At 42.5% G+C, this 27,671-nt stretch overlaps 1 protein-coding gene across 1 annotated transcript; it reads right to left on the bottom strand.

The window, feature by feature from the left end:
• Positions 1-22,994: 22,994 nt before the first annotated feature.
• LOC123124414 (cytochrome P450 81Q32) lies at positions 22,995-26,049 on the bottom strand. The gene is made up of 2 exons (XM_044545027.1): positions 25,079-26,049; positions 22,995-23,690 (listed from the first exon to the last, which is right to left on the bottom strand). Exons 1-2 carry the CDS (start codon positions 26,018-26,020, stop codon positions 23,055-23,057), a joined length of 1,578 nt encoding a protein of 525 aa, XP_044400962.1. The 5' UTR covers positions 26,021-26,049; the 3' UTR covers positions 22,995-23,054.
• Between the last annotated feature and the right edge of the window lie 1,622 nt (positions 26,050-27,671).

Below are 27,671 nucleotides of genomic sequence, written 5' to 3'. Positions count from 1 at the left end.
TCATTCTTATCATTAGGAACAACAGTAATACCTCCCTTCTTAGGGACACAATGAACGGGACTTACCCATCTACTATCAGCAATAGGATAAATTATACCTGCCTCCAGAAGCTTTAGTATTTCATTTCTTACCACTTCTTTCATCTTGGGATTTAACTGCCGTTGATGATCAACAACTGGTTTAGCATCAGGCTCCATATTAATTTTGTGCTGACATAGAGTGGGACTAATGCCCTTAAGATCATCAAGAGTATATCCAATAGTAGCACGGTGCTTCTTTAGAGTTTTCAATAATTTCTTTTCTTCATGCTCTGAAAGGTTAACACTAATAATAACAGGATATATCTTCTTTTCATCAAGATAAGCATATTTCAAAGTATCAGATAATTGTTTAAGCTCAAACACGGGATCACCCTTGGGTGGAGGAGGATCTCCAAGGATTTCAACAGGCAAATTGTGTTTCAAAATAGGCATTTGATTAAAGAATATTTCATCTAATTCCTTTCTTTCTTTCATAAACATATCATTTTCATGGTCTAGCAAATATTGTTCTAAATGATCAGTAGGAGGAACGACAATAGAAGCAAGACCAATTATTTCATCCTTACTAGGCAATTCTTTATCATGGGGTTGTCTTCAAAATTTAGAGAAATTAAAATCATGAGACAAATCCCTAAAACTTACAGTAACAATTTTTTTCTCACAGTCTATCTTAGCATTAACAGTGTTCAAGAAAGGTCTACCAAATATAATGGGACAAAAATCATTTTTTGGGGAACCAAGAACAAGAAAATCAGTAGGGTATTTTACTTTCCCACACAAGAATTCAACATCTCTAACAATCCCAATTACTGATATAGTATATCTTTTGGCAACCTTAATAGTAATATCAATATCTTCTATCTCAGCAGGTGCAATATCATTCATAATTTATTGATATAAAGTAAAGGGAATTGCACTCACACTAGCACCCACATCACATAATCCATGATAACAATGATCTCCTATTTTAACAGAAACAACAGGCATGTGAACAATAGGTCTATGTTTATCTTTAATATCGGGTTTAGCAATTCTAGCAGCTTCATCACAGAAATAAATAACATGCCCAACAATATTATCAACCAAGAGATCTTTAACCATAGCAATACTAGGTTCAACTTTAATTTGTTCGGGGGTGTAGGTCTTCTAGTATAACTCTTACGAACCACAACTGAAGCTTTAGCAGGTTCCTTTATTCTAACAAGAAAAGGTGGTTTCTAATATAAGCAGTAGGAACAATGGGATGAACATTATAAGTAACAACTTCTTCTTCAACTTTAAAAGGTTCTACTACTTTCACTTCAATGGGAGGATGATATTTAAACCACTTATCCTTAGGGAGATCAACATGAGTAGCAAATGATTCACAAAAAGAAGCTACTATCTCAGAGTCAAGTCCATATTTAGTGCTAAAATCACGAAAAGCATCGATGTCCATGAAAGATTTAACACAGTCAAACTTAAGGTTTATACCTGACTCATTACCTTCTCGAGTTCCCAATCTTCAGAGTTGCATTTAATTCTTTCCAATAAATCCCATTTGAATTCAATAGTCTTCTTCATAAAAGAACCAGTACAAGAAGTATCGAGCATGGATTGATCATTACGAGAAAGTCGAGCATAAAAATTATGAATAATAATTTCTCTTGAGAGCTCATGATTGGGGCATGAATATAATATTGACTTAAGCCTCCCCCAAGCTTGAGCGATACTTTCTCCTTCACGAGGCCAAAAATTATAAATATAATTCCGATCACGATGAACTAGATGCATATAAAACTTCTGATGAAATTCCAATTTCAATCGGTTGTAGTTCCAAGATCCAATATCATCAAATAGCCTATACCATGTCAATGCCTTTACCTTCAAAGATAAAGGGAAGACCTTCTTCTTGTCTTCATCCTCGGGAAAACATGCACGCTTAAATAATCCACAAACTTCATCCACATAGATTAGATGCATATCAGGATGTAATGTTCCATCTCCTGCATAATGAGTAGCTAGCAGTTTCTCTATCATACCCGAAGGAATTTCATAATAAACATTTTCAGTAGGTGCAGTAGGTTGAGGAGCAACTCTTTGCTCATCCGGTCAGGGTGAAGATACCCCGAACAAGCCCCTCAAAGGATTATTTTCCATAGTGACAAGTGACAGTAAATTTCAGCACGTAATATAAATGTTTCCATAGCAAATTCCACTCACCAAAGGCACTTCACTCCCCAGAACGGCGCCAGAAAAGAGTCCTGATGACCCACAAGTATAGGGGATCTATCGTAGTCCTTTCGATAAGTAAGAGTGCCGAACCCAACGAGGAGCATAAGGAAATGACAAGCGGTTTTCAGCAAGGTATTCTCTGCAAGCACTGAAATTATTGGTAACAGATAGTTGTGTGATAAGATAATTCGTAAAAAGTAGCAAGTAACAAAAGTAACTAAGGTGCAGCAAGGTGGCCCAATCCTTTTTGAAGCAAACGACAAGCCTGGACAAACTCTTATATAAAGCAAAGCGCTCCCGAGGACACATGGGAATTGTTTTCAAGTTAGTTTTCAGCATACTCATATGATTCACATTGTTACTTTGATAATTTGATATGTGGGTGGAACAGTGATTGAGTGATTTCCTTACTTGGACAAGCCTCCCACCTATGATTAACCCCTCTCGAATGCATCCGCAACTACGAAAGAAGAACTAAGATAAATCTAACCATAGCATGAAACATATGGATCCAAATCAGCCCCTTACGAAGCAACGCATAAACTAGGGTTTAAGCTTCTGTCACTCTACCAACCCATCATCTACTTATTACTTCCCAATGCCTTCCCCTAGGCCCAAATCATGGTGAAGTGTCATGTAGTCAACGTTCACATAACACCACTAGTGGAGAGACAACATACATCTCATCAAAATATTAAACGAATACCAAATTCACATGATTACTTATAACAAGACTTCTCCCATGTCCTCAGGAACAAACGTAGCTACTCACAAAGCATATTCATGTTCATAATCAGAGGAGTAATAATTATCATGAAGGATCTGAACATATGATCTTCCACCGAATAAACCAACTAGCATCAACTACAAGGAGTAATCAACACTACTAGCAACCCACATGTACCAATCTGAGGTTTTGAGACAAAGATCGGATACAATAGATGAACTAGGGTTTGAGAGGAGATGGTGTTGGTGAAGATGTTGATGGAGATTGACCCCCTCTCGATGAGAGGATCGTTGGTGATGACGATGACTTCGATTTCTCCCTCCAGGAGGGAAGTTTCCCCGGCGGAACAGCTTCGCCAGAGCCCTAGATTGGTTCTGCCCAAGTTCCGCCCCGAGACGGCGGCGCTTCGTCCCGAAAGTTTTTTCTTGATTTTTTCCAAGTCAAAACAAATCATATAGCAGAAGATGGGCACCGGAGGCCTGCCAGGGGGAGCCACAAGGCAGAGGGCGCGCCCTGGGGGTAGGGCGCACCCCCACCCTTGTGGGTGCCTGGTGGGTCCCCTCTAGTGCTTTGTTCGCCCAATATTTTTATATATTCCAAAATAATTCTCCGTGAAGTTTCAAGACTTTTGGAGTTGTGCAGAATAGTTCTCTCAGATTTGCTCCTTTTCTAATCCAGAATTCCTGCTACCGACATTCTCCCTCTTCATGTAAATCTTATAAAAATAAGAAGAAAAGGCATAAGTATTTGGCCATATTGTGTAATAACAGCCCATAATGCAATAAATATCAATATAAAAGCATGATGCAAAATGGACGTATCAATCGTCCCCGTGATTCTCCACCGGTCAAGGTCGCCCAAAAAGCGCAGTCGCCCCTGGTCGAACGACCCGTCAAAGCATGTGGTCTTTGCTGCCGCTGGTCGCCACCAAGCACCCGGCCGCCACCGCCAGTCGAGCTGCTAGCCCCGAAAGCCCTATGGCCGCGCATGCTCGAGATTCTTCCGGTAGCCGGTGGTCACCGTTGCTTCTCTCTGTCCAGCCTACTGCATCTCATCCCCACCGCCAGATTCCCAGATCTAGGCCGCCTCGTAGTGCACCTCTTCCCCATCTCCAACGGCACCATCTTATTCCTTCTTGCCGTCTATTGGAATAACCTGCTATTAGAAGGGATGCTGTACCTCTGCTTAACTTGCCCAAAATTAATTTTTCCCAATAGTACTGCCTTTGTTAGAATCCAGTAGTAGTGATGTATCCAGTTTGAATGGATTAATACGGAACAATTTGGTGTTCTTGTTAATTGATGAATATTTTCTCTTGGATGTTGATTTTTGCTGCATGTATTCATGAGTCAGCATCAGTGGACCAGAAAACACCAGACTATGAATGTTCATGCTGATTTTATAGAATGAATGGTAATGTTTGTGCCGCTCAAAATTATCACAGATTAGTGTCTCATATACATTTCTTATTGGGGAACATAGTAATTTCAAAAAAAATCCTACGCACATGCAAGATCATGGTGATGCATAGCAACGAGAGGGGAGAGTGTTGTCCACGTACCTTCGTAGACCGAAAGCAGAAGCGTTAGCACAACGCGGTTGATGTAGTCGTACGTCTTCACGATCCGACCGATCCAAGTACCGAACGTACGGCACCTCCGAGTTTAGCACACGTTCTGCTCGATGATGTCCGGTGAACTCCGATCCAGCAGAGCTTCACGGGAGAGTTTCGTCAGCACGACGGCGTGATGACGGTGATGATGTTGCCACCGACGCAGGGCTTCGCCTAAGCACTGCTACGATATGACTGAGGTGGAATATGGTGGAGGGGGGCACCGCACACGGCTGGAATAGATCAATAGATCAACTTTTGTGTTCTAGGGTGCCCCTGCCCCCGTATATAAAGGAGCAAGGGGGACGCGGCCGACCAGGAGGAGGGCGCGCCAAGGGGGGAGTCCTACTCCCACCGGGAGTAGGACTCCTCCTTTTCCTTGTTGGAGTAGGAGAGGGAAGGAAGGGAGAGAGGAGGAGAAGGAAAAAGGGGGGCGCCGCCCCCCTCCTTGTCCAATTCGGACTAGAGGGGGAGGGGGGGCGCGGCTGCCCTGGCCGCCCCTCCTCTTCTCCCACTAAGGCCCATAAGGCCCAATTAACTCCCCGGGGGGTTCCGGTAACCCCCCGGTACTCCGTTTTTCTCCGAAACCACTCGGAACACTTCCGGTGTCCGAATATAGTCGTCCAATATATCGATCTTTACGTCTCGACCATTTCGAGACTCCTCATCATGTCCGTGATCATATTCGGGACTCCTAACTACCTTCGGTACATCAAAACACAAAAACTCATAATACCGATCGTCACCAAACTTTTAAGCGTGCGGACCCTACGGGTTCGAGAACTATGTAGACATGACCGAGACACGTCTACGGTCAATAACCAATAGCGGAACCTGGATGCTCATATTGGCTCCTACATATTCTACAAAGATCTTTATCGGTCAAACCGCATAACATACGTTGTTCCCTTTGTCATCGGTATGTTACTTGCCCGAGATTCGATCGTCGGTATCTCAATACCTAGTTCAATCTCGTTACCGGCAAGTCTCTTTACTCGTTCCAAAATGCATCATCCCGCAACTAACTCATTAGTCACATTGCTTGCAAGGCTTATAGTGATGTGCATTACCGAGAGGGCCCAGAGATACCTCTCCGACAATCGGAGTGACAAATCCTAATCTCGAAATATGCCAACTCAACAAGTACCTTCGGAGACACCTGTAGAGCACCTCTATAATCACCCAGTTACGTTGTGATGTTTGGTAGCACAAAAAGTGTTCCTCCGGTAAACGGGAGTTGCATAATCTCATAGTCATAGGAACATGTATAAGTCATGATGAAAGCAATAGCAACATACTAAACGATCAAGTGCTAAGCTAATGGAATGGGTCAAGTCAATCACATCATTCTCCTAATGATGTGATCTCGTTAATCAAATGACAACTGATGTCTACTACACAACCTTCTTCTTGTAGACGTTGTTGGGCCTCCAAGTGCAGAGGTTTGTAGGACAGTAGCAAATTTCCCTCAAGTGGATGACCTAAGGTTTATCAATCCGTGGGAGGCGTAGGATGAAGATGGTCTCTCTCAAGCAACCCTGCAACCAAGAACAAAGTGTCTCTTGTGTCCCCAACACACCCAATACAATGGTAAATTGTATAGGTGCACTAGTTCGGCGAAGAGATGGTGATATAAGTGCAATATGGATGGTAGATATAGGTTTTTGTAATCTGAAAATATAAAAACAGCAAGGTAACAAGTAATAAAAGTGAGCGTAAACGGTATTGCAATGCTAGGAAACAAGGCCTAGGGTTCATACTTTCACTAGTGCAAGTTCTCTCAACAATAATAACATAATTGGATCATATAACTATCCCTCAACATGCAACAAAGAGTCACTCCAAAGTCACTAATAGCGGAGAACAAACGAAGAGATTATGGTAGGGTACGGAACCACCTCAAAGTTATTCTTTCCAATCAATCCGTTGGGCTATTCCTATAAGTGTCACAAACAGCCCTAGAGTTCGTACTAGAATAACACCTTAAGACACAAATCAACCAAAACCCTAATGTCACCTAGATACTCCAATGTCACCTCAAGTATCCGTGGGTATGATTATACGATATGCATCACACAATCTCAGATTCATCTATTCAACCAACACATAGAACCTCAAAGAGTGCCCCGAAGTTTCTACCGGAGAATCAAGACGAAAATGTGTGCCAACCCCTATGCATAGGTTCATGGGCGGAACCCGCAAGTTGATCACCAAAACATACATCAAGTGGATCAATAGAATACCCCATTGTCACCACGGGTATCCCACGCAAGACATACATCAAGTGTTCTCAAATCATTAAAAGACTCAATCCGATAAGATAACTTCAAAGGGGAAACTCAATCCATTACAAGAGAGTAGAGGGGGAGGAGCATCATAAGATCCAACTAAAATAGCAAAGCTCGCCATACATCAAGATCGTATCACCTCAAGAACACGAGAGAGAGAGAGAGAGATCAAACACATAGCTACTGGTACATACCCTCAGCCCCGAGGGTGAACTACTCCCTCCTCGTCATGGAGAGCGCCGGGATGATGAAGATGGCCACCGGTGAGGGATACCCCCTCCGGCAGGGTGCCGGAACAGGGTCCCGGTTGGTTTTTGGTGGCTACAGAGGCTTGCGGCGACGGAACTCCCGATCTATTCTGTTCCCCGAAGGTTTTAGGGTATATTGGTATATATAGGCGGAAGAAATACGTCAGGGGATCCACGAGGGGCCCACGAGGGTGGAGGGCGCACCCAGGGGGGTGGGCGCGCCCCCTACCTCGTGCCTTCCTCGTTGATTTATTGACGTGGACTCCAAGTCTCCCGGGTTGCTTTCTTTCCAAAAATAACTTCTCCAGAAGGTTTCATTCCGTTTCGACTCCGTTTGATATTTCTTTTCTTCGAAACACTGAAACAAGGGAAAAAACAGGAACTGGTACTGGGCTCTGGGTCAATAGGTTAGTCCCAAAAATAATAAAAAAGTGCATAGTAAAGCCCATAAAACATCCATGATGGATAATATAATAGCATGAATACTTCATAAATTATAGATACGTTGGAGACGTATCAGCATCCCCAAGCTTAATTCCTGCTCGTCCTCGAGTAGGTAAATGATAAAAGAAATAATTTATGAAGTGTGAATGCTAGCAGGTGCATAAGTTTGATCAATGATAATTGCAATCACCTTTTCTAGCATCATTATATGTCATAACAGTAGCTCATATCATAAAACTTTGCATGATCAAGTAACAAACTATTCACATGTTAAAGTATATATCATAAACTTTCTTGAAAACCAACAAACCATGTTATTAGTCATCAAACAATTACAATTCATCTTATTTTCAGGAAGAGTCTATGTCAGAGCTTTGATTCAGCAAACTTCACATACTCAACTATCATTTAGTCTTCCATGGTTGCTACCACTCAAAGCATATTTTTAGAACAAATAGTATTCATCGAACACAGAGAAAGATAGGGGCTTAATGTTTCGCCTCCCAACCTTTTACCTCAAGGGTAATGTCAACAGTAATAATTCATGCTCAAATATATTTGAATGGCTATATATGCTTAGATCTTTCCATCACATGATGCTTGCCAACTAAAGAGTGGGTTGGAATGAGAAGGAATACTACTGACTCTTGCATAAAAGTAAAAGATAGGCCCTTCGCAGAGGGAAGCAGGGATTTGCAGAGGTGCCAGAGCTCGAAGCAAAAACAGAGATGAAAATAATTTTGAGAGGTATGCTTTCATTGTCAACATAACGACCAAGAGTTCCCAATATCTTCCATACTACATACATTATAGGCGGTTCCCAAACAGAAAGGTAAAGATTTTTACTCCCCCTCCACCAACAATCATCAATCCATGGCTTGCCCGAAACAACGGGTGCCTCCAACTAACATCAAACCTGGGGGAGTTTTGTTTGCAATTATTTTTGATTTGATTTTGATCTTTTGATCATGGGACTGGGCATCCCAGTTACCGGCCATTTTCTCGTGAATGATGAGCGGAGTCCACTCATCGTGAGAATAACCCACCTAGCATGGAAGATACTGCTAACCCGTAGTCGCTACATGAGCGATTCGGGCATACAAAACAGATTATTATTTGAAGGTTTAGAGTTTGGCACATGCAAATTTACTTGGAACGGCAGGTAAATACTGCATATAGGTAGATATGATGGACACTCATGGAAGAAACTTGGTTCAAGGATTTGGATGCACAAGCAGTATTCCCGCTTAGTACAGATATTTTGGCTAGCAAAGGATTCTAAATAGCAAGCACCACATGTTAGAGGATCCAAAACAATATAACTTATACAAATATACCCAAGCATAACTCATTATGTTGTCTTCCTTGTCCAACTTCAACTAATTTGCTCAAGTTTGAAAATAATTAATGGGGCTCACAATCATAGAAGATGTCCAAGATAGTATATTTATATGTGAAATCTCTCTTCCTTCAATATTCTTTCATGAATTGTTCAAGTGACCAATACAATGTTTGCTAACCTTCAATAAATTTACCACCTCTACTTCTTATATGTAAAGTCATTACTCCCCATGGGATAAGCATATGAAACATATATAATTTCAGATTTATGACATTCAAATCATTCATCAATTTACTCATAGGATATAAGTGAAGCACACGAGTAAATGACAAACTACTCCAAAAAGATAAAAGTGAAGATCAATGAGTAGTTAAATAATTATGTAGCTATGTGAAGACTCTCTATCATTTAAGAATTTCAGATCTTGGTATTTTATTCAAACAGCAAGCAAAGCTAAAGAAAATAAAACGACGCTCCAAGCAAAACACATATCATGTGGTGAATAAAAATATAGCTCCAAGTAAAGTTACCGATGAACGAAGACGAAAGAGGGATGCCTTCCGGGGCATCTCCAAGCTTAGGCTCCTGGTTCTCCTTGAATATTACCTTGGGTGCATTGGGCATCCCCAAGCTTAGGCTCTTGCCACTCCTTATTCCATAGCCCATCGAATCTTTACCCAAAACTTGAAAACTTCACAACACAAAACTTAACAGAAAATCTCGTGAGCTCCGTTAGCGAAAGAAAAGAAAAAAACACCACTTCAAGGTACTGTAATGAACTTATTCTTTATTTATATTGGTGTTAAACCTACTGTATTCCAACTTCTCTATGATTTATAAACTATTTTACTAGCCATAGATTCATCAAAATAAGCAAGCAACACAATGAAAACAGAATCTGTTAAAAACAGCACAGTCTGTAGTAATCTGTATCAAACGTATACTTATGTAACTCCAAAAATTCTAAAATAAATTGGTGGACCTGAGGAATTTGTCTAGTATTCATCTTCAAAAATAATCAACTAAATATCACTCTCCAGTAAAAAGTTGAAGCTAATGTCGTGAGCGCTAAAGTTTCTGTTTTTTACAGCCTGGTCATAAAGACTTCACCCAAGTCTTCCCAAAGGTTCTACTTGGCACAAACACTAATTAAAACACAAAACCACATCTAAACAGAATCTAGATGGATTATTTATTACTAAACAGAACCAAAAAGCAAAGAACTAAAATAAAAATTGGGTTGCCTCCCAACAAGTGCTAACGTTTAACGCCCCTAGCTAGGCATGATGATTTCAATGATGCTCACAAAAAGATAAGAATTGAAACATAAAGAGAGCATCATGAAGAATATGACTAGCACATTTAAGTCTAACCCACTTCCTATGCATAGGGATTTTGTGAGAAAACAACTTATGGGAACAAGAATCAACTTGCATAGGAAGGTAAAACAAGCATAACTTCAAGATTTTAAGCACATAGAGAGGAAACTTGATATTATTGCAATTCCTACAAGCATACATTCCTCCCTCATAATAATTTTCAGTAGCATCATGAATGACTTCCACAATATAACCAGCACCTAAAGCATTCTTTTCATGATCTACTTGCATATAAGTTTTATTACTCTCCACATAAGCAAAATTCTTCTCATTCGGAATAGTGGGAGTATCATAAGAGACTTGAATACTATAAATTGTTTCCACATTAAAAGAGTAATGTTCAGAAAAAGTGTAATCATAATAATGACAAGTTTTATAAATATAATCATCACTACTTCTTATAGCATAAGTTTCATCACAATAATCATCATAAGTAGCAACCTTGTTCTCATCATAATCGATTGAAACCTCTTCCGAAATAGTGGATACATCACTAAATAAAGTCATGACCTCTCCTAATCCACTTTTATAAATATTATATGATTCAACATCCTCCAAAATAGTGGGATCATTACTTCCTAAAGTTGACATTCTTCCAAACCCACTTTCATCACTATAATCATCATAGGTAGAAGGCATGATATCATCATAACAACTTTGCATATCAAAACTTGGGAGGCTAAAAATATCATCATTATTAAACATAGCATCCCCAAGCTTGGGACAAACATTAATTGCAGCAAATATATTCTCAAAAACATCATCTTCTTCAAACATAGCATCCCCAATCTTGCGCCTTTTCATATCATAATCATAATCACTCTCATCATTAATAGTATGGATAGCACCAATAGTATAGCAATTATCATATTCTTCCAAGCAAGTGCCAAAACGATTTTCAAGATCATAAGAAGTATCATTATATTCCCAATCATAATCATCACAACAACAAGCAATAGGCATAACGAGATCATCATCAAGTGCATCATCTTCCACAATTATTTTTGATTCATTTTCATGAGGCACAACAATAATAGGAGCAACATTATTTGGGAGGGATACCTTTTTACCTCTCTTCCTTCTTTTTCTTCTTCTTCACCACATCATGTGTGGGTTCAATCCTCTTTTTGGAGCTCCTTATTAATGAGATTGGTTGAATAGAAGGCTCCTCCTCGTTACCTGATTCATCATAAGAAATAATAGGAGGATATTGGGAAGTCTCTTCCCTTTCATTAGTATTCTCTTCATCTTCTATTTGCTTTCTTTTCTTTATGTACTTGGCAATATAAGGATTTTCAATGCAATTCACCGTGCAATACATATAAATTTCCTCTAGATCAATATCGAGGAATTTCTCAAGGTTATATTCAGGAATATGCTTAGTTTGACGTTTCATTTCTTCATAACCCAAAAGCAAACTAAGTTCATTATGATGTGCAAGGGAAATCAAGTCATCACAATTTTTGGACACGATTCAATCATGAAACAATTTGCATTTGATATTTAAATGACCATGTTCATTGCAAAGTTCACAAGTATGGCTAAGATATTTTAAATTTTCAGCACTAACATTTAGCCTTTCTTGCAACCATTTAGTTTGTAAATGTTTATGCCTCTTGCAATATCTATCTTCCCTATTTGGTGTGTACTTGCAAACCCAATACACTCCACAAAAATCGACATGCTTATAAGAGATATTTTCATCATGACTAGTGCAATCATCATTAGTACTATGGATATTCAAGGAGTTCATACTAACAACATTGCAATCATGCTCATCATTCAAAGATTTAGTGCCAAACATTTTAATGCATTCTTCTTCTAACACTTTAGCACAATTTTCCTTTCCATCATACTCACGAAAGATATTAAAAAGATCAAGCATATGAGACAAACTCAATTCCATTTTTTGGTAGTTTTCTTTTATAAACTAAACTAGTGATAAAACAAGAAACTAAAAGATTCGATTGCAAGATCTAAAGATATACCTTCAAGCACTCACCTCCCCGGCAACGGCGACAGAAAAGAGCTTGATGTCTACTACACAACCTTCTTCTTGTAGACGTTGTTGGACCTCCAAGTGCAGAGGTTTGTAGGACAGTAGTAAATTTCCCTCAAGTGGATGACCTAAAGTTGATCAATCCGTGGGAGGCGTAGGATGATGGTCTCTCTCTCAAGCAACCCTGCAATCAAATAACAAAGAGTCTCTTGTGTCCCCAACACACCCAATACAATGGTAAATTGTATAGGTGCACTAGTTCGACGAAGAGATGGTGATACAAGTGCAATATGGATGGTAGATATAGGTTTTTGTAATCTGAAAATATAAAAACAGCAAGGTAACAAGTAATAAAAGTGAGCGTAAACGGTATTGCAATGCTAGGAAACAAGGCCTAGGGTTCATACTTTCACTAGTGCAAGTTCTCTCAACAATAATAACATAATTGGATCATATAACTATCCCTCAACATGCAACAAAGAGTCACTCCAAAGTCACTAATAGCGGAGAACAAACGAAGAGATTATGGTAGGGTACGAAACCACCTCAAAGTTATTCTTTCCAATCAATCCGTTGGGCTATTCCTATAAGTGTCACAAACAGCCCTAGAGTTCGTACTAGAATAACACCTTAAGACACAAATCAACCAAAACCCTAATGTCACCTAGATACTCCAATGTCACCTCAAGTATCCGTGGGTATGATTATACGATATGCATCACACAATCTCAGATTCATCTATTCAACCAACACATAGAACCTCAAAGAGTGCCCCGAAGTTTCTACCGGAGAATCAAGACAAAAACGTGTGCCAACCCCTATGCATAGGTTCATGGGCGGAACCCGCAAGTTGATCACCAAAACATACATCAAGTGGATCAATAGAATACCCCATTGTCACCACGGGTATCCCACGCAAGACATACATCAAGTGTTCTCAAATCATTAAAAGACTCAATCCGATAAGATAACTTCAAAGGGGAAACTCAATCCATTACAAGAGAGTAGAGGGGGAGGAGCATCATAAGATCCAACTAAAATAGCAAAGCTCGCGATACATCAAGATCGTATCACCTCAAGAACACGAGAGAGAGAGAGATCAAACACATAGCTACTGGTACATACCCTCAGCCCCGAGGGTGAACTACTCCCTCCTCGTCATGGAGAGCGCCGGGATGATGAAGATGGCCACCGGTGAGGGATCCCCCCTCCGGCAGGGTGTCGGAATAGGGTCCCGATTGGTTTTTGGTGGCTATAGAGGCTTGCGGCGGCGGAACTCCCGATCTATTCTGTTCCCCGAAGGTTTTAGGGTATATTGGTATATATAGGCGGAAGAAATACGTCAGGGGAGCCACGAGGATGGATGGCGCGCCCAGGGGTGGGCGCGCCCCCTTGCCTCGTGCCTTCCTCGTTGCTTTCTTGACGTGGACTCCAAGTCTCCCGGGTTGCTTTCTTTCCAAAAATAACTTCTCCAGAAGGTTTCATTCCGTTTCGACTCCGTTTGATATTCCTTTTCTTCGAAACACTGAAACAAGGGAAAAAACAGGAACTGGCACTGGGCTCTGGGTCAATAGGTTAGTCCCAAAAATAATATAAAAGTGCATAGTAAAGCCCATAAAACATCCAAGATGGATAATATAATAGCATGAATACTTCATAAATTATAGATACGTTGGAGACGTATCAACAACTCATGTCCATGGCTAGGAAACTTAACCATCTTCGATTAACGAGCTAGTCAAGTAGAGGCATACTAGTGACACTATGTTTGTCTATGTATTCACACATGTATTATGTTTCCGGTTAATACAATTCTACCATGAATAATAAACATTTATCATGATATGAGGAAATAAATAATAACTTTATTATTGCCTCTAGGGCATATTTCCTTCAGTCTCCCACTTGCACTAGAGTCAATAATCTAGATTACACAGTAATGATTCTAACACCCATGGAGTTTTGGTGCTGATCATGTTTTGCTCGTGGAAGAGGCTTAGTCAACGGGTCTGCAACATTCAGATCCGTATGTATCTTGCAAATCTCTATGTCTCCCACCTGTACTTGGTCCCGGATGGAATTGAAGCGTCTCTTGATGTGCTTGGTCCTCTTATGAAATCTGGATTCCTTTGCCAAGGCAATTGCACCAGTATTGTCACAAAAGATTTTCATTGGTCCCGATGCACTAGGTATGACACCTAGATCGGATATGAACTCCTTCATCCAGACTCCTTCATTTACTGCTTCCGAAGTTGCTATGTACTCCGCTTCACACGTAGATCCCGCCATGACGCTTTGTTTAGAACTGCACCAACTGACAGCTCCATCGTTCAATGTAAACACGTATCCGATTTGTGATTTAGAATCGTCCGGATCTGTGTCAAGGCTTGCATCGACGTAACCATTTACGACTAGCTCTTTGTTACCTCCATAAACGAGAAATATATCCTTAGTCCTTTTCAGGTATTTCAGGATGTTCTTGACCGCTGTCCAGTGATCCACTCTTGGATTACTTTGGTACCGCCCTGCTAGGCTAACAGCAAGACACACATCAGGTCTGGTACACAACATTGCATACATGATAGAGCCTATGGCTGAAGCATAGGGAACATCTTTCATTTTCTCTCTATCTTCTGCAGTGGTCGGGCATTGAGTCTGACTCAACTTCACACCTTGTAACACAGGCAAGAACCCTTTCTTTGCTTGATACATTTTGAACTTCTTCAAAACTTTGTCAAGGTATGTGCTTTGTGAAAGTCCTATCAAGCGTCTTGATCTATCTCTATAGATCTTGATGCCTAATATGTAAGCAGCTTCACCTAGGTCTTTCATTGAAAAACTCTTATTATAGTATCCTTTTATGCTATCCAGAAATTCTATATCATTTCCAATCAGCAATATGTCATCCACATATAATATCAGAACTACTACAGAGCTCCCACTAACTTTCTTGTAAATACAGGCTTCTCCAAAAGTCTGTATAAAACCATATCCTTAGATCACTCTATCAAAACATTTATTCCAACTCCGAGAGGCTTGCACCAGTCCATAAATGGATCGCTAGAGCTTGCACACTTTGTTAGCTCCCTTTGGATCGACAAAACCTTTTGGTTGCATCATATACAACTCTTCTTCCAGAAATCCATTCAGGAATGCAGTTTTGACATCCATTTGCCAAAATTCGTAATCATAAAATGCGGCAATTGCTAACATGATTCGAACAGACTTAAGCATCGCTACGGGTGAGAAAGTCTCATCGTAGTCAATCCCTTGAACTTGTCGAAAACCTTTCGCAACAAGTCGAGGTTTATAGACAGTAACATTACCGTCAGCGTCAGTCTTCTTCTTGAATATCCATTTATTCTCAATGGCTTGCCGATCATCGGGCAAGTCAACTAAAGTCCACACTTTGTTCTCATACATGGATCCCATCTCAGATTTCATGGCCTCAAGCCATTTTGCGGAATTTGGGCTCACCATCGCTTCTTCATAGTTCGTAGGTTCGCCTTGGTCAAGTAACATGACCTCCAGAATAGGATTACCGTACCACTCTGGTGCGGATCTTACTCTGGTTGACCTACGAGGTTCAGTAGTAACTTGATCTAAAGTTTCATGATCAATATCATTAGCTTCCTCACTAATTGGTGTAGGTGTCACAGGAACCGGTTTCTGTGATGAACTACTTTCCAATAAGGGAGCAGGTACAGTTACCTCATCAAGTTCTACTTTCCTCCCACTCACTTCTTTCGAGAGAAACTCCTTCTCTAAAAAGGATCCATTCTTAGCAACGAATGTCTTGCCTTCGGATCTGTGATAGAAGGTGTACCCAACAGTTTCCTTTGGGTATCCTATGAAGACACATTTCTCCGATTTGCGTTCGAGCTTATCAGGTTGAAGCTTTTTCACATAAGCATCGCAACCCCAAACTTTAAGAAATGACAACTTTGGTTTCTTGCCAAACCATAGTTCATAAGGTGTCGTCTCAACGGATTCCGATGGTGCCCTATTTAACGTGAATGCAGCCGTCTCTAAAGCATAACCCTAAAATGATAGCGGTAAATCAGTAAGAGACATCATAGATCGCACCATATCTACTAAAGTACGATTACGACGTTCGGACACACCATTACGCTGTGGTGTTCCGAGTGGCGTGAGTTGTGAACCTATTCCGCATTGTTTCAAATGTAGATCAAACTCGTAACTCAAATATTCTCCTCCACGATCAGATCGTAGAAACTTTATTTTCTTGTTACGATGATTTTCCACTTCACTCTGAAATTCTTTGAACTTTTCAAATGTTTCAGACTTATGTTTCATTAAGTAGATATACCCATATCTGCTCAAATCATCTGTGAAGGTGAGAAAATAACGATACCCGCCGCGAGCCTCAGCATTCATCGGACCACATACATCAGTATGTATGATCTCCAACAAATCTGTTGCTCGCTCCATTGTTCCGGAGAACGGCGTTTTAGTCATCTTGCCCATAAGGCATGGTTCACAAGTACCAAGTGATTCATAATCAAGTGATTCCAAAAGTCCATCAGTATGGAGTTTCTTCATGCGCTTTACACCAATATGACCCAAACGGCAGTGCCACAAATAAGTTGCACTATCATTATCAACTCTGCATCTTTTGGCTTCAACATTATGAATATGTGTATCACTACTATCGAGATTCGACAAAAATAGACCACTCTTCAAGGGTGCATGACCATAAAAGATATTACTCATATAAATAGAACAACCATTATTCTCAAATTTAAATGAATAACCGTCTCGCATCAAACAAGATCCAGATATAATGTTCATGCTCAACGCTGGCACCAAATAACAATTATTTAGGTCTAAAACTAATCCCGAAGGTAGATGTAGAGGTAGCGTGCCGACGACGATCACATCGACTTTGGAACCATTTCCCACGCGCACCGTCACCTCGTCCTTAGCCAGTCTTCGCTAATCCGTAGTCCCTGTTTCAAGTTGCAAATATTAGCAACAGAACCAGTATCAAATACTGAGGTGCTACTGCAAGCTCTAGTAAGGTACACATCAATAACATGTATATCACATGTACCTTTGTTCACCTTGCCATCCTTCTTATCCGCCAAATACTTGGGGCAGTTCCGCTTCCAGTGTCCAGTATGCTTGCAGTAGAAGCACTCAGTCTCAGGCTTAGGTCCAGACTTGGGTTTCTTCTCTTGAGTAGCAACTTGTTTGCTGTTCTTCTTGAAGTTCCCCTTCTTCTTCCCTTTGCCTTTTTTCTTGAAACTAGTGGTCTTGTTGACCATCAACACTTGATGCTCCTTCTTGATTTCTACCTCCGCAGCCTTTAGCATTCCGAAGAGCTTGGGAATTGTCTTATCCATCCCTTGCATATTATAGCTCATCATGAAGCTCTTGTAGCTTGGTGGCAGTGATTGAAGAATTCTGTCAATGACACTATCATCCGAAAGATTAACTCCCAGTTGAATCAAGTGAATGTTATACCCCAGACATTTTGAGTATATGTTCACTGACAGAACTATTCTCCTCCATCTTGCAGCTATAGAACTTATTGGAGACTTCATATCTCTCAATCCGGGCATTTGCTTGAACTATTAACTTCAACTCCTGGAACATCTCATATGCTCCATGACGTCAAAACGTCGTTGAAGCCACGGTTCTAAGCCGTAAAGCATGGCACACTGAACTATTGAGTAATCATCAGCTTTGCTCTGCCAGACGTTCTTAACGTCGTCAGTTGCATCTGCAGTAGGCCTGGCACCCAGCGGTGCTTCCAGGACGTAATTCTTCTGTGCAGCAATGAGGATAATCCTCAAGTTACGGACCCAGTACGTGTAATTGCTACCATCATCTTTCAACTTTGCTTTCTCAAGGAACGCATTAAAATTCAATGGAACAACAGCACGGGCCATCTATCTACAATCAACATAGACAAGCAAAATACTATCAGGTACTAAGTTCATGATAAATTTAAGTTGAATTAATCATATTACTTAAAAACTCCCACTTAGATAGACATCCCTCTAATCATCTAAGTGATCACGTGATCCAAATCAACTAAACCATGTCCGATCATCACGTGAGATGTAGTTTTCAATGGTGAACATCACTATGTTGATCATATCTACTATATGATTCACGCTCGACCTTTCGGTCTCAGTGTTCCGAGGCCATATCTGCATATGCTAGGCTCGTCAAGTTTAACCCGAGTATCTTGCGTGTGCAAAACTGGCTTGCACCCGATGTAGATGAACGTAGAGCTTATCACACCCGATCATCACGTGGTGTCTCGGCACGATGAACTTTGGCAACGGTGCATACACAGGGAGAACACTTTTATCTTGAAATTTAGTGAGAGATCATCTTATAATGCTACCGTCAATCAAAGGAAAAGAAGATGCATAAAGGATAAACATCACATGCAATCAATATAAGTGATATGATATGGCCATCATCATCTTGTGCTTGTGATCTCCATCTCTGAAGCACCGTCATGATCGCCATCATCACCGGCGCGACACCTCGTTGTCGTCTCACCAACTATTGCTTCTCCGACTATCGCTACCGCTTAGTGATAAAGTAAAGCAATTACAGGGTGATTGCATTGCATACAATAAAGCGACAACCATATGGCTCCTGCCAGTTGCCGATAACTCTGTTACAAAACATGATCATCTCATACAATAAAATATAGCATCATGCCTTGACCATATCACATCACAACATGCCCTGCAAAAATAAGTTAGACGTCCTCTACTTTGTTGTTGCAAGTTTTACGTGGCTGCTACGGGCTGAGCAAGAATCGTTCTTACCTACGCATCAAAATCACAACGATAGTCCGTCAAGTTAGTGTTGTTTTAACCTTCTCAAGGACCGGGCGTAGCCACACTCGGTTCAACTAAAGTTGGAGAAACTGACACCCGCCAGCCACCTGTGTGCAAAGCACGTCGGTAGAACCAGTCTCGCGTAAGCGTACGCGTAATGTCGGTCCGGGCCGCTTCATCCAACAATACCGCCGAACCAAAGTATGACATGTTGGTAAGCAGTATGACTTGTATCGCCCACAACTCACTTGTGTTCTACTCGTGCATATAACATCTACACATAAAACCAGGCTCGGATGCCACCGTTGGGGAACGTAGTAATTTCAAAAAAATTCCTACGCACACGCAAGATCATGGTGATGCATAGCAACGAGAGGCGAGAGTGTTGTCCACGTACCCTCGTAGACCGAAAGCGGAAGCGTTAGCACAACGCGGTTGATGTAGTCGTACGTCTTCACGATCCGACCGATCCAAGTACCGAACGTACGGCACCTCTGAGTTCAGCACACGTTCTGTTCGATGACGTCCCGCGAACTCTGATCCAGCAGAGCTTCACGGGAGAGCTTCGTCAGCACGGCGGCGTGATGACGGTGATGATGTTGCCACTGACGCAGGGCTTCGCCTAAGCACCGCTATGATATGACTGAGGTGGAATATCGTGGAGGGGGGCACCGCACACGGCTGGAATAGATCAACAAATCAACTTGTGTGTTCTAGGGTGCCCCCTGCCCCCGTATATAAAGGATCAAGGGGGGAGGCGGCCGGCCAGGAGGAGGGCGCGCTAAGGGGGGAGTCCGACTCCCACCGGGAGTAGGACTCCTCCTTTTCCTTGTTGGAGTAGGAGAGGGAAGGAAGGGAGAGAGGAGGAGAAGGAAAAAGGGGGGCGCCGCCCCCCTCCTTGCCCAATTCGGACTAGAGGGGGAGGGGGCGCGCGGCTGCCCTGGCCGCCCCTCCTCTTCTCCCACTAAGGCCCATAAGGCCCAATTAACTCCCCGGGGGGTTCCGGTAACCCCACTGTACTCCGGTTTTCTCCGAAACCACTCGGAACACTTCCGGTGTCCGAATATAGTCATCCAATATATCGATCTTTACGTATCGACCATTTCGAGACTCCTCGTCATGTCTGTGATCATATCCGGGACTCCTAACTACCTTCGGTACATCAAAACACAAAAACTCGTAATACCGACCGTCACCAAACTTTAAGCGTGCGGACCCTACGGGTTCGAGAACTATGTAGACATGACCGAGACACGTCTACGGTCAATAACCAATAGCGGAACCTGGATGCTCATATTGGCTCCTACATATTCTACGAAGATCTTTATCGGTCAAACCGCATAACATACGTTGTTCCCTTTGTCATCAGTATGTTACTTGCCCGAGATTCGATCGTCGGTATCTCAATACCTAGTTCAATCTCGTTATCGGCAAGTCTCTTTACTCGTTCCGTAATGCATCATCCCGCAACTAACTCATTAGTCACATTGCTTGCAAGGCTTATAGTGATGTGCATTACTGAGAGGGCCCAGAGATACCTCTCCGACAATCAGAGTGACAAATCCTAATCTCGAAATACGCCAACTCAACAAGTACCTTCGGAGACACCTGTAGAGCACCTTTGTAATCACCTAGTTACGTTGTGACGTTTGGTAGCACAAAAAGTGTTCCTCCGGTAAACGGGAGTTGCATAATCTCATAGTCATAGGAACATGTATAAGTCATGAGGAAAGCAATAGCAACATACTAAACGATCAAGTGCTAAGCTAACGGAATAGGTCAAGTCAATCACATCATTATCCTAATGATGTGATCTCGTTAATCAAATGACAACTCATGTCCATGGCTAGGAAACATAACCATCTTCGATTAACGAGCTAATCAAGTAGAGGCATACTAGTGACACTATGTTTGTCTATGTATTCACACATGTGTTATGTTTCCGGTTAATACAATTCTGGCATGAATAATAAACATTTATCATGATATGAGGAAATAAATAATAACTTTATTATTGCCTCTAGGGCATATTTCCTTCATTTCTATCAAACACAGTCTCACCCCGTCATGTCTCAACATATACATGACTACCAAACAACTGCAGTTACATGTGCTCAACATGGCTACATTGAGCATGTATCAAAAGGGAACAACCATGCTAGGGTGAGAACTACTACTAAACACACCATAGATATCTTGTTCAAACCCCAAATTTAGGGCTTTGATAAACCAAAGATTACAAGTTCGGTCTTGTTGGGTATTCATTTTAGATTAACCTAGCGCTTCGGAAGAAATTCATGTTCCAACCCCAGCCAAGGACAAGGCTGTTGATTCTTCCTCCAAGTAAGTTCTCGAGGAATGTGAAATCTCTCCACCCGGGCCTCGCTCTCATGAAGAATAAAAAGAAGATATTTTTTTGAACTAGTCATTTGAGCACCAAACTCAAATGGAAAATGAAAACCAAGTTGGGAAAGAAGCTGAGCAAAATTCTCTTCAAGATGAGGAAGATGTGATTTTGGCCCAAGATCTGAAATAAAGGTGAAGAAAATGTTTGAGAAAAAAATTGACTACAGGAAAGAAGATGAAGACAGCGAGAAGGCGTAACTCTTTTTCGTAGTTTCATTTCTTTCATTTGAGTCATAGGGCAACCATACTATTAACGGGAGTTTAAGTTTTTCTACGCTTATGTCGATGCTGATGCTTAACCCTGAACTTATCCAAAGTGACGGTGAGAGAAATCTCTGTGTGTTTTGATTTTTACTTGTGAGCCATAGAAGATGTTCTTCTGGGCTTCGAGAGAAAACCTTGGGTAGTGGAGTCAGCTTTACTTCTTCCTCAAGTGAAGTTGACACGGGAGTTCAAAATCCGACCGTCGGACACGTGTTAGTTGGCCAGTGGCGGCAGGCCCCTATTGGTCATTTCACCCTCGGGATTGCTTCGACTATAAATAGCCGCTCCTTCTCAATCCTTGCTTCTTGGTGCTCTGTTTAATTTGACAAGTGTTTGTTTGAGCACCCTGCTCCGAGAGATTTGAGTGAATCCTTTGAGAGAAAACCCTAGAGCCAAAACTTAGTGGTTGAGCATCACAGGGAACTAAGTTGAATTAGCTTGGGCCTATTACTCGCAAGAGCTGTCACTCTCTAGATGGTAGGCGTCAATCTTGAGCAACCAAGAGTCTTTGTGGTTTATTGAAGACAAAATATGCAAAGGTTTGGAGATTGCCTTGAAGAGTATACCACGAGTGAAATCAACTGAAGTTCGAGGAACTTCATGTTGAGAGAATAGGACGGAGAGAGGTTTGCGTATGTGTTCATTTACAAGGCCCTCCATCTAGACCTAGCTTTTTTTTGTAGAAGAGTGAACTGGTAGAACAAATATCTTGTCGCCATCTAGCAACACAATTTCTTTCTTAATTACCATATTTACTTCAGTACTTACATTCTATTGAGTGGCCCTTCATTGTGTTCTTCTTTGGTGATTTGTTCTTCATATCTGATAAGCATTTCCATCTGTACCGACTAATATGTTATCCTTCATATTTTTCCTCACTGTACTTAAAATGATATGTTTGTGTGTTCACATGTTCTTCATCTACCGGCACTTATCTTTTCTTCTAAGTTATTTCTAGGAGTAGTTTATCTTCAGGTAGAACTACATCTGCTTACTGTTTTTTCGCAGAGAGATTTGTGTTTTCTGAAGAAATTTAAATCTTCTATACAAACCCCCCCCCCCCTCTAGTTCACATTCTTTGATCCTACAATTGCTTTTGAGCTTAGATATACGTAACTTATGTTTGGTGGCCTTGAACAATGTTAGTTTTTCTTAGGAAATGGTCATACTAATTTAATATGCGCGTAGACAAGGTGGCAGATGTAAATGTATTTTCTTCTTTGATTGGCCTTGCAAGGGTACAATGCTAGAATGACCAAACTTCTAAATCCTCTTGAGAATTTCATCCATTTCTTCACGGGGTTGGCACATCGCCACTAGTGGCACAACCATGGGCATGGTGAACCCTGACCCCTCGCTCATGTCCACCTCCTCTTTCCCCATCCGCTCCCACCTGAAGCACTGCACCATCAACCCAAGTGCTACCCCCACTGTCCTCCATGCTAGCCCCTCACCGGGGCACTTCCGCCGGCCCATGCCGAATGGCATCATCCTGACCACCTGTTTGTCGCCGTCCTCACCAATGCCAACCTCAAACCTCTCAGGAATGAACCTGTTCGGCTCATCCCACATGGTAGGATCCCGCTGCATGGAGTACACATCAACTAACACCATTGTTCCGCAGGCGATGATGTATTGCCCGCCAGCAACGACGCAATCAGAGGAGGCTTGGTGCGGGGCAAGGTGCGGGGCGATAGGGTACATCCGAAGGGTCTCGGTGATAATGCAACGAAGGTACGGGAGGCATGCGAGATCGTGCTCCTCGAGCAGCCGGGATGTGCCCACAACGGCGTCGATCTCCTCCTTCGCCTTTGCAAGAACATGTGGATTGTTAAGTAGAAGAGCCATTGCCCACTCGATCGTGCTAGATGACGTGTCCGTCCCGGCTTGAAGCAAGCTCTGCACAATCATATGTTGAAAAGGGATTTGTCAATATCACAATTTTACGAAATTATGAACGTAGCGATCGAACAATCAATCAAGGCAAGTGTGAGTGACTATGTGTCACAAATCACAATCTGCGGGTATATGACTCTTATCGTGATGTATTAACTTCATTCTCAGAAAGTTTGTGGCTGGTTAACATTGTTACTCCCTCCATTCTTGTATACAAATCCACAAACCCATATTACAGATACCAAGGTAAAAAATAATGCCTACTTAGGCCAATGTCGCAAACTACTACTAGTGAAACGGTGGCTTGGCTTGTATTAGGCCAATGTCATATATTTTTTGTAATATATGACTTGTATTAGACTAGCCACATTGGAGAGTAACATACACTAGTAACGTACACATAATCCTAGACTATGTTACTACCTTCATAGTGGGTAGTAACATAAGTGTGGTAACATGCAAAGCTTTATTTATTATGTTATAGACTCATATTACATTGGAACATGTGATGTTACAGTAACTAGCTAAGTTACTACAACTCCCTCTTTCCTCATTAACTCATTGCCACATAAGCAAATTTACTGAGTTGGACTCGATGTTACTGCTGAAGTTATTCCCCATGTGGTTGGTCTTAGGTTGGTCAAATTGACGACCTAGGGGTACGCGCACGCCCTGTAAACTGAGAGAGAGGGAGTAGTCTTTTCTCCTTGCTTGACGTGTTAATTAATGTGTATTTTTCTCTTCAACCCACAACAAGACAACCCTCTCATTCTTCATTGGTTGATTAATGTGGTGCATGAAAACCAACCTTCTCACTCCCACATGCATGCAATGGGTATTAATGTTCTCGGTTGCTAGTACAAGGCAAGCCATATCAATTTTACCTAGATTGATGTTAGTGACCTTGTATAGCTGCAAAATGTAATTTTGATGGTGGCCTTATATATAAAAATGGAGGGAGTATATTCACGATCTTGAGATGAAAATATCTTGAAAATTTCTTCAAAACCAGCCTAACATCAATGCATTCGAGTAAACTAGTGAAACGGTGGCTTGGCTTTGTAAAATCTTTGTTAAAAACTGAGCTACCTGGCTACGTGTATCTCACTACCAGTACATTTATTAATCGAAATTGAATTATTGTCACTACCAAATGGCCAGTGTAGTACACATCAGACAGTGTTGTCATAAACTAATTGCGTGGCCAGTAGTGTAAACATGTGCAGCACAAAGTTGAAAGTACACTAACTGAGACTTGAGGAAAAAATTAAGCTTCTAGTGGTAGATCACATCACCACAGCTCAGAAACACTGAGTTATTGACACTAATAATTAGCTAATGCATGCATACTGACACTTGCTATTATTTCGTCTGTGCAAACGCTCACTCACCAGGCAGATCGTGCGGATGACCACGTCGGCATACAATTCCGGCGACCCCTCCTGCTGCCGGAGCAGGTCCCCAATCACCGTTCTCTGTGCCGACGTCGACGGCGTGTCCTCGGTGACAGCACCGACGACACCGTGACGGTGGTGAAGGCGTCTGTATTCGTCGACGAGACCCTGGCCGAACTCGTGCCGCTCCTTGGCCAGGCCGGCGAGCCTCCTCTTCGTCCTTCCAAAATCCAGCAGCCGTAGCAGTGGCAAGAAGTCGTGCCGGTTCGCCGCACCCGCGGCCGCGAACCCCGCCTCGGTCATCGCCTTGAACCGGAGGACCTCGTCCTCCGCCATGCGCCTTCCCGCGACCATGGCCATGATCACGTTGACAACAAACTCGAACGCCGCGAGCTTCACGCTGACCGCCGTGGCGCCCAGACGGGTGGCTCGCCAGAGCTTCTGCGCCATGGCGCGGACCTCGGCATCGCGGGCGGCGGTCGTCAGCGAAAGGCGGTGCGCGGAGAGCGCGTGCACGGTAGCGATGCGGCGGAGGTGGCGCCAGACCGGACCGTAGCTCGCGCCGGCGATGCTGGGGCACTCATCGCCGCTGAGCAGCCGCCGCGACGCAAGCCCCGGGCGATCTGCGAGCGCGACGTCGTGGACGGTGAAGCACTCCTCCGCAATGGGCGGGGAGGAGACGAGGAGGACCGGCCTTGTGCCGAACCGGAGAAGAAGGAGACCGGCGCCGTCCCGGCCGCCGCCATAGCGCACGGCCAGCGCGGCGAGAGAGCGGTGCAGCGGCTTCTTGAGGAGATGGAGGTGGCCGATGACGGGAAGCGCTGGTGGGCTAGGGATGCTGCCATTGCTAGAGTTCTTGCCACGGGAGGAGAGCAGATACAGGAGGAGGAGAAGAGAAGCTAAGAGCAAGGCATGCGAGGATGAGACCTCCATGACCATGAGAAAGGTGCATGAAGTTCAACAATGTCTTGGTGTTTATGTAGACTTTTTCTGGCCACGGAAACCTAAATAGTTGGTGTTTAAGAGGGCTGCTGTGCGTACACCATAATGTTCCGTACGATTTTTTTAAGAGAATATTCAGTACGACTTTTCATAGCAGTCCAGGCCAAAGCAAGGGGTCCCCTGGTCATGTTGCATGATACAACTTTTTATTACTCACCATTGACTTTACAAGATGAAATCTGTGTGTGTCAAGATTAAAAATTGAAGTCACTATTAGCATGATCCGGCATTAATGGTGATACTCATACTGATTAAACAACTATAATTTTATCTCCATTATATTTTGAATAGCTATTGGTGTGGCTCGATTCCGGCAATAAAATGTAGGGCGTGCCTCTGATGTGAAATAACCAAGTCTCATCTAGCTACTGCACCATTTAATTTTACATAAAGATTCGTGTGGGATTTTTCTTTTATTTTCTTGTTTAATTAAATGATGTAGGAGTCGATGAGACTTGGTTAATTCTCATATAGATGAGAATTAGCAAACCCGTAAAATGTAATATAGAGGCGTGGCGTTTCATATCCTGGGTTCATCTCCTTCTATGAAGAACAGCAAATTCTGAAAAACAACAAACAAAATCAAAACAATTGGCACAAAAATGCTGAGATTTTCTAAAGAGTGAAATATTTTGGCGATATGTCATAGTGGAAAAAATCGAAGCTTCGAAAAAGGTTCATAAACTTGGGTTTTGGAGCATTATTTTTTTTTTCCAGAGGTCTCCCAATGTCATATGACAAAAAGAAAATTACACGCGTCTAGAAAACTCAAGCATCTTTAATGCCATTTTTTTCGAACCTTACTGTTCATTTGGGAGCAAATATTTTGGGCTAGTGTTTTTTTGCGGTTTTTTCGGACAGGCCAACGGCCTTATGTTAAGTAACAAATGCCCTTATGAAAACACACTTACAGAAATTTGAAAATATATCCAAGTCCTTGGGGTGCCGAATTCCTCTTCTTAAATTCACCAGTGGCGTGCCATTAGGAAAGCTTGTTATCACCTCTAGAACTTCATCTAAGCGGAGCAAACTTATAAAAATATAGGATCTTGTATGGGAAGTCGTCGATGTAGAGCAAAAGACAACGACCACTACGATCTTGCATAGTAAATCACTATCCCCAATGAAGAAAACACTGGAGATGGCATGTAGAAAGGATCTTCAGCCTTGCCAAGGAGTAGAGTAGATCACCCACCGCCTATCACCTAAGAGCATCTCCAGCCGTTGAGCCCGCCAGAAGGAATTTTTTTCGCCGCATGGGGGGCTTCCGGCGAAAATTTTGGCATGGGGGTGAAATTTCTTCCACTCGTTGCGCCCCCCATGCAGCAGGGGCCGAGGCCGGCGAGCACGACGAACGCTGCAGGGACGACGCACTCGACCACTCCTTCTGCTACGCCTCTGCCGCCGCCTACTCCTCCTCCTTCCGCCACGGCATCTCCGGCGCCGGCCCGTCCGCCACGCCGGCCAGCGGGAGCGCGAGCAGGCAGAGGTGGGCGCTGGGCTTCCTCGGCAGCGCCGAAGGCGCTCGCGGGGACGGCGCTCCTGCTCCTTCTCCTGCTTGGGGACGCCGGCCAGTGGTGAGCGCGCG

The sequence above is a fragment of the Triticum aestivum genome, chromosome 5D (assembly GCF_018294505.1).
Source record: "Triticum aestivum cultivar Chinese Spring chromosome 5D, IWGSC CS RefSeq v2.1, whole genome shotgun sequence".
Taxonomy (NCBI): domain Eukaryota; kingdom Viridiplantae; phylum Streptophyta; class Magnoliopsida; order Poales; family Poaceae; genus Triticum; species Triticum aestivum.
This window is presented reverse-complemented; position numbering and strand designations above follow the sequence as displayed.